At 43.8% G+C, this 14,110-nt stretch overlaps 1 protein-coding gene across 1 annotated transcript in view; it reads right to left on the reverse strand.

Moving 5' to 3' along the window:
* Positions 1-4,901: 4,901 nt before the first annotated feature.
* The window catches only part of AK9 (adenylate kinase 9), a 55,268-nt gene continuing 46,059 nt past the window's right edge, over positions 4,902-14,110 (reverse strand). Inside the window, 5 exon segments of the mRNA XM_008072411.2 lie at positions 4,902-5,534; positions 6,561-6,675; positions 8,218-8,320; positions 12,203-12,301; positions 12,530-12,699. Of these exon segments, the coding sequence (XP_008070602.2) occupies positions 5,311-5,534; positions 6,561-6,675; positions 8,218-8,320; positions 12,203-12,301; positions 12,530-12,699 (711 nt within the window). The 3' untranslated portion in view covers positions 4,902-5,310.

Here is a 14,110-nt window from a genome sequence, read left to right on the forward strand (position 1 = left end):
GAAAGTCTCCTCTAAACATTTGTGACCTGTCAAAATTGTCACAAGAATGTCTCCCCCAGACACTTTCTAGAAATAAAAGTGTAATTCATTTAATTTAAAACTCATTGGATTACATTTCAATACTATTTACACATAAATACACACAAAGTTTCGTGGACAGGTTAAATAGCTGAAGAGAGAATCTGTGATCTAGAAGACAGAGATGAAGAAATTGCCCAGAAAGTTGGTCTGAAATAAAGAGTTAAAATTTATGGAAGAAAGCTGAAGAGACATGAAGAACAGATGATTTACCATATAAACTAATTAGAATTACAGATGGAAAGACTAGAAAGAAGGTGAGAAACAATATTTAACAGTAATGATGAGAATTTTCCAGAACTGATACAAAACACAAATCTACAGATTTGGGAAGCATAACAAATTCCAAAAAGGATAAACAAAAAAGAAATCCATACCAAGACACTCTGCAGTCAAACTACAGAGCATCAAGAGAACATCTTAAGGGAATGCAGAAAATACTAATTACAGGCATGTGCTACATAATGATGTTTCGGTCAACAACAGACTGTACATACACAGTGGCGCCATAAGATTATACTGGAGTTGAAAAATTCCTGTTGCCTAGTGACATAGCCTTGCAGTTTCCTAACGCAAAGCTTTACTCATGTGTTTGTGGTGGAGCTGGTGTAAACAAACCTGTACTGCCTTCAATTAAATTATGTATAGCATGTGATACTTGGTAATGATAATAAATGACTATGTTCCTGGTTGTGTATTTACCATATTATACTTTTTAAATCATTATTTTAGAATGTGCCCCTTCTACTCCTGTCCTTCAGGAGGTATTCCAGAAGAAGGCAGTGTTATCAGAGGAGGTGATAGTTTTATGCCTGTTATTGCCTTTGAAGACCTTCCAGGGGAACAGGATGGGAAGGTGGAGGACAGTGACACAGATGATCATAACCCTGTGTAAGTCTGGAATAATGTGTGTGTTGTGTCTTGGTTTTTAACAGAAAAGTTTAAGTAAAAAAAAAAAAAAAAAAGACATTAAGTAGGAAAAAATCTTATAGAATAAAAATATAAAGGAAGAAAATATTTTTATTTAGCTGTACCATGAGTTTGTGTTTTAAACTGTGTTATTACAGAAGAGTCAAAATGTTTTTTTTTTAATTTAAAAGTTTATAAGTTAAAGACTGTTGGGAGGCCAAGTTAGGAGAATCGTTTGAGTCTAGGAATTCGAGGCCAGGCTGGGCAATGTAGCAAGATCACATCTCTACAAAAAAAAAATTAGCTAGCTATGATGGCACTCACCAGTCCCAGCTACTAGGGAGGCTGAGGTGGAAAGATCACTTGAGCCCTGGAGTTTGAGGCTGCAGCGAGCTATGATTGCTCCACTGCACTCCAGCCTGGGCAACACAGTAAGATCCTATCTCAAAAAAGTAAACAATTAAAAAATTATATGTAGCCAGGCTCGGTGGCTCAGCCTGTAATCCCGCACCTTTGGGAGGCTGAGGTGAGTGGATTGTCTGAGCCCGCGGGTTCGAGACCCGCCTGGGCAGGCGAGACCTCATCTCTACAATAAATCAAAAAATTAGCCGGGCGTGGTAGCGCACGTCTGTAGTTCCAGCTACGTGGAAGGCTGAGGCGGAAGGATCACTGGAGCCCAGCAGGTCGAGGCTGTGGTGGCCGGGAGCGGTCCCTGCACTCCAGTCTGGGTGACAGAGTGAGACTCCAACTCAAAAAAAAAAAAAAATTATATGCAAGCATAAATTTTAAACAAAAGGAGAATTTCAATAAGAGATTTTAAAATGATACATGCTCTCCTTTTTCATTGCAGAAATTCTGTTGCTGCTTGTTAGGGACACAGACCCCTTGGCATTGTGTGCTAAAGAAAACACAGCTTGCTCCTCCAAGAAGGAGAGTTAACATGACAGATGGGTGTGCGTGCACGTTTGGAGCGGGAATGGGGGTGGGGTGAAGGTGGTTCTCAGGCTCTTAGAAGACTTTCCCAAGGGTCTTCCAACATACATGCATGCAAAGGACTCTGGCCAATGATGAGCCTTAAAACACAGACACTAGGCTGAGCGCGGTGGCTCACGTCTATAATCCCAGCACTTTGGGAGGCTGAGGAGGGAGAATTGCTTGAGCTCCAGAGTTTGAGACCAGTCTGGGCATCATAGCAAGACCTCATCTCTACAAAATTTTTTTTTTTTAAAGCCAGGCATGGTGGTGTGCACCTGTAGTCCTAGCTACTTGGGAGGCTGAGGCGGAAGGATCTCCTGAACCTAGGAGGTTGAGACTGCTGTGAGCTGTGATCTACCCCTGTACTCCAACCTGGGTGAAAGAGTAAGATTCTGACTACAAAACAAAACAGAACAAAACACTGGCACTGTTGTGGTGGGTTTCAAGATGTGCTTACGGTGTAGGGAGCAGCTACGCTTTCTAGTTAGGCTGTTCTGGGTCTGAACCTGGATTCTACCACTTATGTGATCTTGGGTAGGAAGCTCTTCTCCTGTGGAAGAGAAATGAGATAATGTATGTGAAGCCAGTAGCACACCCTCTGGCCACCTAGCAAACAGCCCAGAAATGGTAGCCCTGCTGAGGTTTTCTAAATAAGGTCCCACATGTAGCCAAGGTCCAGTGTACTTGCATGCAAGTATGAGGGACCTGGAATGTCCAGAGCGAGAAGTTACTCTGGGAAATCGGATTCCTTACTCCATACCCACTGCCCCTACCTGCTACACTCTGTTGTGTAGATTTACTCAGAGGAAGAGACTCCATGGAGGCGGGGCCAAGGGGGGGGACTCAAGGCTTCTGGTTTCCAACTCATTTCAGAGACTGATCTTCTTGCCCCTAAGAAGAGGGGGGACATGAGTTCTCAGCAGCCCCTCTTGGATGAGCTTGAGTTCAGCCTCCTTGGGTTCATAGTGTTCTCAGGGTTCAGCCATAAGGAGAGCATCGTCCCCAGGAGCTGGGTGATGCCCAGTGCGTGTGAACTTGCTCAGAAGAATGGGGGAAGCGCTCTGGAGGCCCCAAGAGATGCCTGGTGTCCTGCAGGGACCTTCATAAAGGTGGGGGCACTGAAACGAGGCACTTTGGGTTTAACTACTAAAGAAAACTCATTATACTTACAGCCTGAAGAGACCTGGGGACATTTGCATCTTGGGAAGAATGAAAAAAACCAGTAGATTGTAAATTACAGACATTAAGAAATGAGCAGAATTGGGTGCAGTGGTTTATGCTGGTAATCCCAGCACTTTGGGAGGCCGAGGCAAGAGGATTGCCTGAGCCTAGGGGTTCAAGATGTACCACTGCACTCCAGCCTGGGTGACAGAGTGAGACAAAAAAAAAAAAAGAGAGAGAGAAATTGGCAGGGACTTAGGGGCTTACATTGCCAGCAAAATTGATAGCTACTGGCGATTCCCAATCTCTGGAAAAGTAAAGGTTTTTGCAGTTTATCCTCACTTTGACAATAGACTTCCAGCTTTTGTTTGAAAATCATTTTATTGTGAAATATGTTATGCAAGAGATATTTACAACAGGCTTCTAATTTTTAAATTAACATTATTGGATTTATAGGGATCAAAGAGGTAGATCATTCATTTTAGAGATTAACAAACCAAGGCTAGAAGAAATTGAGATTTACCCAAGGTTACACAGTTAGCAATCATATTTTTTATTTTTTTCAAGAGCCAGTCTTGTTTCACATTCTGTATCTTTTCTTTTTTCTTTCTTTTTTTTTTTTTTGAGTCAGAGTCTCACTCTGTCTCCCAGGCTGGAGTGCAGTGGCATGATCATGGCTCACTGTAGCCTCAACCTGTTGGGCTCAGGCGATCCTTCTGCCTCAGCCATCCGAGTAGCTAGAACTACAGGCATGCACCACCACACCCGGCTAATTTTTTGGTTTATTGTAGAGACAAGGTCTTGCCAAGTTGCGCAGACTGGTCTTGAACCCCTGTGTCCAAGCAATTTCACCTCTACCTCCTAAAGTATTGGGATTATAAGCATGAGCCACTGGACCTGGCCATTCTGTATCTTTTTATACAGCTAATAAAATATTACCTTATTTTTAAAATCTCATTTAAATTCAATTTCATAACTTTTCCTCTAGCTTATGCTTTTTTGTTTTTGTTTTTTGAGTTGGAGTCTCACTCCATTGCCCAGACTGGAGTACAGTGGCACGCTCACGGCCACTCCAGCGTCGAACTGCTGGACTCCAGTGATCCTTCCACCTCAGCCTTCCAAGTAGCCGGAACTACAGGTGTGCACTACCAAGCCCAGCTAATTTTTGATTTATTGTAGAGACGCCGTCTCGCCAAGTTGCCCGGGCTGGTCTCAAACCCTTGGGCTCAGGCAATCCACTCGCCTCAGCCTCCCAAAGTGCTGGGATTACAGGCTGAGTCACCAAGCCCGGTCGCATATACTTTTTGATAGACATCACATCTGATGACTTTAGAGTTCATCCTTTTAAAACTTCAGTTAGTTTTTTTTGTTATTGTTAGAGTCTTACTCTGTCACCTAGGTTGGAGTGCAGTAGCAAGATCACAGCTACTGCAGCCTTACCTGCTGCACTCAGGTGATCCTTCTACCTCAGCCTTCCAAGTAGTTGGGACTACAGGTGTGCGCCACCATGCCTGGCTATTTTTTTCTTTTTATTATAAAGATGAGGTCTCACTATGGTGCCCAGGTTGGTTTCGAACTCTTGGGCTTAGGCAATTCTCCCACCTCAGCCTCCCATTATTACAAAATAATGAATAAAACTCGCTTCAGTGAATCCTTAAGAAAAAGAAAAGAGGCAGCACATCAGTTATGGCAAAAACCCTTTATTTTGATGGGAACATGACAGTGCCTTATGTACACAACGTTTACAAACAATTCCTTATGTAAACATGTAACCAATATTTGTTTTATAAATAACCATGTTAATTTTGTCTCTTGAAGTGTCTAACATTTAATGAGCAATTTTCTTAAGCAGAGACTGATTTTTCTACTGAAAATGTTAAGAAGGAAAATAATACATTAAATATGTTACTTAAACATTTTAGATGGAATTCTAAATGGAATGTCTGTTTTGTTAAAGCATCAAAGTTCAGGCAAAGAGCAATAAACTTTAGAAATGGATGCAAACTTATGCTTACAAAAGAGCACACCTTCCTGGGCGGTGGACCTTTGAGTCCATCTGAAATCTGGCTGCCATTTCTCAGGAGGGAAACATACTTCACAGAGGGCCAGGTTTCCAGTCTACTTCTTTCAACTTCCCTCTGTCACTTTGAGATAACTTGAGACTCAGGTTGCTGTTACCTGAATAAACTAACCATTAACTGGGTCTATATTTCTGAGAGAGAGAAAGACCTGTAATTTATGATCAAAGTCAATGGCTCTAAACTGAGGTTCCTTGTATTTTCTGGTCATCTTGGCACCCAGGTATGTTATGAGTTCACATCTTTCCAAAAACTGCTCCATCTTCTTCTTATACTTTTTTCTTGTGTATTCAGAGCCTTTGGGATTAAAATGCTGTAGAAAATGTCACAGAACTGTGAATGTTTTCTGGTAGGTAGTGAGTCATTTAATGAAAAAGAACTGAGCCAGGCACAGTGACTCAAGCCTGTAATCCCAGCACTTTGGGAGGCTGAGAAGATTGCCTGAGCCCAGGGGTTCGAGAACAGCCTGGGCAACTTGGCAAGACCTCATCTCTACAATAAATAAAAAAAATTAGCCAGGTGTGGTGGTGCATGCTTGTGGTTCCAGCTGCTTGGAAGTCTGAGGCAGAAGGATCTCCAGAGCCCAAGCAGGTTGAGGCTGTGGTGGGCATGAGTGTGCCACTGCACTCCAGTCTGGGTGACAAAGTGAGACTCCAACTCAAAAAAAAAGAAAAGAAAAGAAAAAGAAAGAGAACTGGATGTGTGATTGAGTTGTATAGCTAAGAAGATATTCAAATCCCTAATAAGATTTGGGAATGATCCTGTTTTAGGTCACAATTGCCAGTATTCACCTTTCTCTATGGCATTTTTATTACATTACTCACAGTCTCTACTTTGAAAACTAGAAATTCAATTTTGTTTATTATTATTATTGAGTTGGGGTCTTACTCTTTCACCCAGGCTGCAGTGTAGTGGCACAATCACAGCTCACCACAGCCTCTAATGCTTGGGCTCAGGCGATTCTTCCACCTCAGCCTCCGGAGTACCTGGGACTACAGGCACACACCACCATGCCCAGTAAATTTTTTTCTTAAATTTTTTTGTAGAGATGAAGTCTCACTATGTTGCTTAGGCTGTTCTTGAACTCCTGGCCTCAAGCTATCCTCTCACCTCAGCCTCCCAATGTGCTGGGATTACAGACATGAGCAACCATGCCCAGCCTCAATTTTGATATTTTATTTAAAATATCTGCCCTGCATTATATTTGCCACCAACACACACATACATACACACAAACACACACATACATTCTCACACTCCAACCTAGCAACCAACCCAGCTTAACAATTTTATTCACCACATATACTACCATTGATATTAGATTAGTTCTGAGTAGTAAATCATTAAATAAAGACATACCTTTTAGATGAAATGCTATATACAGTAGTGCGGATCTTCTCAGACTTAAGAAGGGGAATTTGGGCTTCAGGCATCCTGCAGCATTCATTGCTTTAATTAGAGAGGTTGCAATACCCTGCAGGTAGGAAACAATTTAAATTATGTATATACTTGACTGTGGCTTCTTTTCTTGTACAAATACATAAAGAAGCTTATTCCCTGTCTCAAATAGCATCCTGGCTTCTCTTCTCAGAACTGGCTGGATCGCCTCCCACTATGAGGATCCTTGGCCACCTGACAAGGCATTCCAGAGGCCACAGTGATCACTGCAGTCAAGATTCTGGGGTCCAGAAGAAGTAAGAGGTCCTCCTGATAAAACTTGACTTTTAGGATAACACTCTTGATGTGATCCTCATCTGGCATTTTGATGTTAAACCAGACCCAAGGCAAACCTTCTAGGCAAACTGAAAGAACAAAGTGACGAAGGTATGAAATTGTGTCTTAAGCATGGATTTTGGAGAAATTTTTAAAAATGAGCTTTAAAAATGTTAAAAAATAAAAATAGAAAAAAATAGTGGTTGGCTGCTGAGTGTTCCTTTTTTTTTTGAGTCGGCGTTTCACTCTTGCCCAGGCTAGAGTGCAGTGGCACGATCATGGCTCACCACAGCCTCAACTTGCAGGGCTTGGGCAATCGTTCCTCCTCAGCCTCCCAAGTAACTGGAACTACAGGCGCATGCCACTACACCTGGCTAATTTTTGATTTATTGTAAAGATGAGGTCTCTCCAAGTTGTCCAGGTTGGTCTCCAACCCCTGGACTCAGGCAATCCTCTCGTCTCCCCCTCCCAAAGTGCTGTTACTATTTCTTTTTTTTTTTTTTTTTTGAGTTGGAGTCTCACTCTGTTGCCCAGACTGGAGTGCAGTGGCCGCTCCCGGCCACCACAGCCTCGACCTGCTGGGCTCCGGCGATCCTTCTGCCTCAACCTTCCAAGTAGCTGGAATTACAGGCATGCACTATCACGCCTGGCTGACTTTTTGATTTATTGTAGAGATGAGGTCTCGCTGCCCAGGCGGGTCTCAAACCCACGGGCTCAGGCAATCCACTCACCTCAGCCTCCCAAAGGCGCGGGATTACAGGCTGAGCCACCGAACCCGGCTTACTATTTCTTAAAAGAGTTATATTCAGACAAATAAAATGTGACTTGAATTGAGCAAATAAATGATAATAAATAAACAGAACTGAACTGACTTCATCTGGATTTGGGGCAAAATACAGGCTTTGTGGTTCAGTTCTGTCTCTGTATCTCAACTCTTTTGAACAGTGAATAAGCCACTCAGTGATAGAGTCTGCACATTTCAAATTACGAAAGTTTTACAGACACTGAAATTCAAAAACAGAACCAAACTACATTTCCAAGTCAAATGTAAATAATTTTACATCAATCTACTTTCTCTTCACTTTAGTGCAGATACTTGGGAAGGAGCTGTGGAAGCAGGGAATTGTCATACATTTTATTTTGACAATCACCCATAAACAAAATAGATTAAGCATGGATTTGCAGCTTAAAAATCAGTCAACTCTGCCTTGAATTTTATTGTTACCCAAATGAGAATTAGTGTTGAGAAGAAGAGATTACTGTACTCTTTTAACACGTATAAAAGAAAATTATGTAACAGAACCTGCTCCAGATATCCAGGCAAAGGAAGGCTGGTAAGAGAGATCGGCTGTCTTAGCGGGGGAAGTTTGCGTGGAAGCTTCTGGTCCCAGTATTTCAGTGGCGACCTGATAACACAGAGTTCACGAAATAGATGCTCCTTGGTTATACTCAGTATGCATGTAGCAGAATATTCAACACACGATTAAAAGATAAAATTCACTGCTTGCTTCTCTCTACCAGAGAAGACTACACAAGCAGGAAGCCCACTAGAAGTTCAGAGCTACATGTGTCACCTGGGTCCTTAGCCCTGCTCTCCTTGTCTCACTCAGTGTTCTTATTTTTCATAGCAATGATATACAACTTTCTTTATTCTCCCCAAACTTCTGACTCTCCCAAGTTCCCCCTCGCTCCCCAGAGAAAGAAGCCATCAGCTGCTGGTCATGCACAGAGCCGCCTGCATGTCCTCTTCCCATGGTGGAGGTGCCTTCCATCTGAGACCTGTCCCCACCTGTACTTGGGTCCCGTGGCACTTTCTCTCCAGGTGTCTTACTACAACAGTGAGAACTCTCTCCCTGGCTTCTTTGGCATTTCCTTCTTTACTGGCTTTTTTCCATACATCTGCATTTAAGTCATTCTCCATTTTTTTTTTTTTTAATATATGTATATATTTTTTGAGTTGGAGTCTCACTCTGTCACCCAGACTGGAGTGCAGTGGCCGCTCCCGGCCACCGCAGCCTCCACCTGCTGGGCTCTGGCGATCCTTCCACCTCAGCCTTCCAAGTAGCTGGAATTACAGGCATGCGCTACTACGCCCGGCTGATTTTTTGATTTATTGTAGCGATGAGGTCTCACTGCCCAGGTGGGTCTTGAACCCGCGGGCTCAGGCAATCCACTCACCTCAGCCTCCCAAAGGCGCGGGATTACAGGCTGAGCCACTGAGCCCGGCCATTCTCCATTTAAAAAGGAAAGGAAGCAAAAGAAAAGCCACCTTCACTATTTAAACCCTATTACCCTTTCGGTAACTAACGTGTTTGTTTTTTTTTGAGTCGGAGTCTCACTCTGTTCCCCAGGCTGGAGTGCAGTGGCATGCTTATGGCCACCACAGCCTTGTCCTGCTAGGCTCAGAAGATCCTTCCACCTCAACCTTCCAAATAGCTGTTAGAACTACAGGCACAAGTCACCATGCCCAGCTATTTTTTATTGATTTGTAGAGGTCAAGTGCTCAAACCCATGACCTCAGGCAGTCCTCTCACCTCTGCCTTCCAAAATGCTGGGATTATAGGTTTGAGCCATCATGCCTGGCCTTACTAATATCTTTTTTATAGTTAAACTTCTTCAAACAGTAAGCTTCATTAGAGATCATAAGCTACTGCACAAATTCTATCTGCAGATGGGATTTGATAATATTTCCTAAATTTGAACCAGTCGTGATTTTATTTTATTTTATTTTTTTCAGGGTCTCATTCTCTTGCCCAGGCTGGAGTGCAGTGGCACCATCACAGCTCACAACGGCCTTGGACTCCTGGGCTCAGATGATCCTCCCAACTGAGTTTCCCAAGTACCCGGGATACAGGTGTGCGCCCCCACGCCTGGCTGATTTTTAAAAGAATGTTTTTGTAGAGATGAGATCTTGCTATGTTGCCCAGGCTAGTCTCGAACCCCCTGGACTCAAGAAGTTCTCCCACTTCAGCCTCCCAAAGTGCTGGGATTAAAGGCATGAGCCACTGTGCTAAGCTTCAGTCGGGATCTTTAAAAATCCAAACAATTTTTTTTATCAATATTTTTTATTATGATAGTGTGGGGTACAGTTAAGGGTTAGGTATACAAATATGTTTTCGTTCAGGCACCCTGTTGATAAGAGGTATTTCCCCGTCCCCAGACAGATGTTTGTTACCGTTAATCCCATCTCCCTCCCCCACCATAGTTTCCCACTACTGTCAGTCATTTTCTTATAGCATCACATTGGATGTTCAAGGTCCATTATATGAGTGAGAACATGTGATACTTGGATCTTTGTTTTTGTGAGAGGTCACTCAGTATTATAGACTCTAGTTCCATCCAGGTTGCTGTGAAATTCATGATTTTGTTCTTTTTTATGGCTGCGTAGTATTCCATTGTGTATATGTACCACATTTTTAAAATCCAGTCCTCTTTTGATGGGCAGCATGGTTGCTTCCAAGTTCTTGCTATTGTGAACAATGCTGCGATAAACATACGTGTGCAGGTATCTTTTTTATAGAGTGATTTGAGTTCTTCAGGATATATTCCCAGTAGGGGGATTGTGGGGCATATGGGAGGTTAATATTTAGAGCTTTTAGGAATCGCCACACTGCTTTCCACAGAGGTTGCACTAGTTTACACTCCCACCAGTGTAGTAGTGTTCCCTTTTCACCACACCCTCTCCAGTAGCTGTTATTTTTTGAGTTGTTGATAATTGCCATTCTGACTGGGGTTAGGTAATCCAAACAATTTAAAAAGAAATTTGGTTTCCACTTCTTTTTTTTTGAGTCAGAGTCTCACTCTGTCGCCCAGGCTGGAGTGCAGTGGCACGCTCATGACCACCACAGCCTCGACCTACTGGATTCAGGCAATCATTCTGCCCCAGTCTTCCAAGTAGCTGGAACCACAGGCATGTGCCACCAGGCCTGGCTAATTTTTTGATTTATGGTAGAGACGAGGAGGTCTGGCCAAGTTTCCCAGGCTGGTCTCAAACCCCTGAGTTCAGGCATTCCTCTTGTCTCTGCCTCCCGAAGTGCTGGGATTACAGGTGTGGGCCACTGCACCTGGCTGGTTTCCTACTTCTTGTGAAAAGCAGAAACACCTGACAGTAGATGGGCGTTGCAGTTCCCTTTGGTCAGGCTATGTGCAGTCCTATTTGCAGTGAGGCCCCTACTTCTGTTGCTTCACGCCCAACCCACCTCTCTCAGGTCTTTGGTCTCCGGGTACTATAAGCGTCTGTGTTTGTTACTTCTCCACCATAGGAGAGGTCTTAATTTCCTCATCTCTCATTCACATCATGGATCTCTGTAGTTGACTTCCACTCACTTCACTCAACTGACCCATTCTTGCCAAGATCTCCAGTGATCGGCTGCAACCCATATCTCAAAGGGTTCAGCCTTGTCTTGCTTGCATATACCTATTGACCACACCATCCCAGACACCTCTCCCCTCCCTTCTGCTTCCCCGGTCCTCCCCATCCTGGCTGTCTGTTACTTCTCTATGTTTCTTCTTTCTCAGTCTCTCTTGTAAGCTCTTCTTGTGACATTTGTGCCTTGGTGCTTCTCAGGGGGTGGGTCCTCACACAGCTCTTTGGGTGAGCTCAAACATGCTGTCATATTTTGGACAGTCTTAGCCTCATAACTGGTATTCCTGCCTCAGCCCCATCATCAACACTCCAATGATGGCCTCACTCCAGAGCAAATTTCATTACAACACTGCTCTGACAACCAGTTCACGTACTCATACTACCCTGGGGATCAAGCCCAAACCTTCATGGTTTCATGTAAGCTTCCATATACTCTGGCCCTCCCCACCCAGCCTGGTCTTTGTCCCTTCTCTGCACATCATGTCCAGTCACGCTGAAGTTTCTGTAATTCAGTGATCCACTGGGTCAGGTTTGTTTGCAGGTCCCTCTGTTTGGAAAGTTTCCCTTTTTCCCATCATCTGGCTGGTTCCCACTCCTTATTCCACTCTTACTCCAATATACAATTCATTCAGAGCTTTGGGCTACCCTCTTCCAGAAGTCTAGGCGTTTTCCTACCCTAAACCCTATCATAATCTGCTGTTAATACGTACTTAAAGCCTATCTTGCCCTGGACCTCAGGCTATAGAATGGCAGGAACCCGTCCTTGTTCACCCTCACACACCACACACACACACACACACACACACACACACACACACACACACACACACACACCCCTCCCCTCCCCTCCTAAGTTCCCAGCCTATTGCATGACACACAGAAGATACTTAATACATATTTGTGATTTTGTGAATGATCTTACCTCAAAAATTTCTGGAGTTTTTCTTTACTCTCACAAATGTATATACGATCACGATATTCTAACGCAAAGTTAATGTTACCAGGCACGAGGGCTTCATATCTGAAAGACCAAAAAATCACCAAAAAACCTTATTGTAGAATTAATATGCAGTACTGTGAAATAAAATGTCAAAAAATTTTATTTTTCCACCCAGGCAGCTCAAGAAAAATATAGGACATTTTTCTAACCAAATGGTAGCGACCTTTTGACCAGAATGTGAAGCTTGTACTGTGACCCAGTGGTTCTGGGGGAGCTATGGGTCCCTCCTCCCACCAGGTGAGGACTTACCTTTGTTTCCCATCCTGGTAGGTTACTGGGCAGTAGCCCTGCAGCTCAGCGCACTTAGGGAAGCGACTCTTCAACTGTGCCAACGTCAGCTTCTTGGGGATCATGTCAGCGAGTGGGAGAGGATGGGGTGCCAGGGGTGGCACGTACAATTCTGGGTGCTCCAAGAATTTCTGTTAAAAAGGGATCACAAACCGGGCTCGGTGGCTCAGCCTGTAATCCCGCGCCTTTGGGAGGCTGAGGTGAGTGGATTGCCTGAGCCCACAGGTTCGAGACCTGCCTGGGCAGCGAGACCTCATCTCTACAATAAATCAAAAAATCAGCCGGGCGTGGTAGCGCATGCTTGTAATTTCGGCTACTTGGTAGGCTGAGGCGGAAGGATCGCCGGAGCCCAGCAGGTCGAGGATGCGGTGGCCGGGAGTGGGCACTGCACTCCAGTCTGGGTGACAGAGTGAGACTCCAACTCAAAAAAAAAAAAAAAAAGGGATCACAGAGGCAAAACCATTGAAACAAGAACGTTCAGGAATCCACGTAGACTCTGCTGTGCTGTCACCATCCTCAGCAGCCCTGCTCTGCCCCTTGAACCATCAAGATCTGCTCCTGCACCATGATGACCACTCCTCTGAGTGGAAGTTCCATATGTAATACCCCCAGGTGATCACATCCAAGGTATCTCCTGATCTCACTCACTCATTCATTCACTTGTACAAAAACATGTGCTAGGTTCCTACTAGGTGACAGGCACCAGAAAGTACCTGTCCTCCTGTCCTGCAGTATAATTAACCCATGGGGTGGCCTTTGGCCTGTGAGCTAAGTTCTTCAGCTTCAGTTATCACTCTGTAAAATGGAACTGGCGGACGTTGCTACACAAAAAAGACACCTGTGCTCGCATGTTAATCACAGCACAATTCACAATTACAAAGATATCAAATCAATCTAAATGCCCATCAGCTGAACAGTGGATAATGAAAATGTGGTGTATATATATATATATACACACACACACTGTGGAATACTAATCAGCCATCAAAAAGAATAAAATAATATCTTTTGCAGCAACTTGGATGGAACTGGAGATGATCCCCCTAAGTGAACTAATGCAGAAACAGAAAACCAAACACCGCGTGTTCTAATTTATAAGTGGGCACTAAACCAAAGCCCTGTAAAGGCATAGAGGATGGTAAAATGGACGCTGAAGACTCAGATAGAGGAGGGGCAGGGGGTGAAGGGATGAAAAATCCCCTATCAGGTACACTGTATACAGGTGGGGGTGGTGGGTGCATTTAAAGCCCAGACTTCTTTGTACAATGCAAGCATGTAACCAAAAACTACTTGTACCCCCTAACGCTATTGAAATAGAGAAAATAAAATAAAAAATAATGGAGCAGATAGACCAGATACATGGTCTCTAATGTCACTTCCAGTTTTTAAATCCTATAATTGCCATTTAAATAAGCCAGAAGAAACAAATGTCTCCTTAATAAAGGGATCAGAAATTCTAATTCTCAGAGGGAATAAAAATGATCAGAGGCAGCCGAGCTCGGTGGCTCAGCCTGTAATCCCGCGCCTTTGGGAGGCTGAGGT

Source organism: Carlito syrichta, unplaced genomic scaffold, assembly GCF_000164805.1.
Source record: "Carlito syrichta isolate Samal-C Ts95f unplaced genomic scaffold, Tarsius_syrichta-2.0.1 Scaffold315162, whole genome shotgun sequence".
NCBI lineage: Eukaryota > Metazoa > Chordata > Mammalia > Primates > Tarsiidae > Carlito > Carlito syrichta.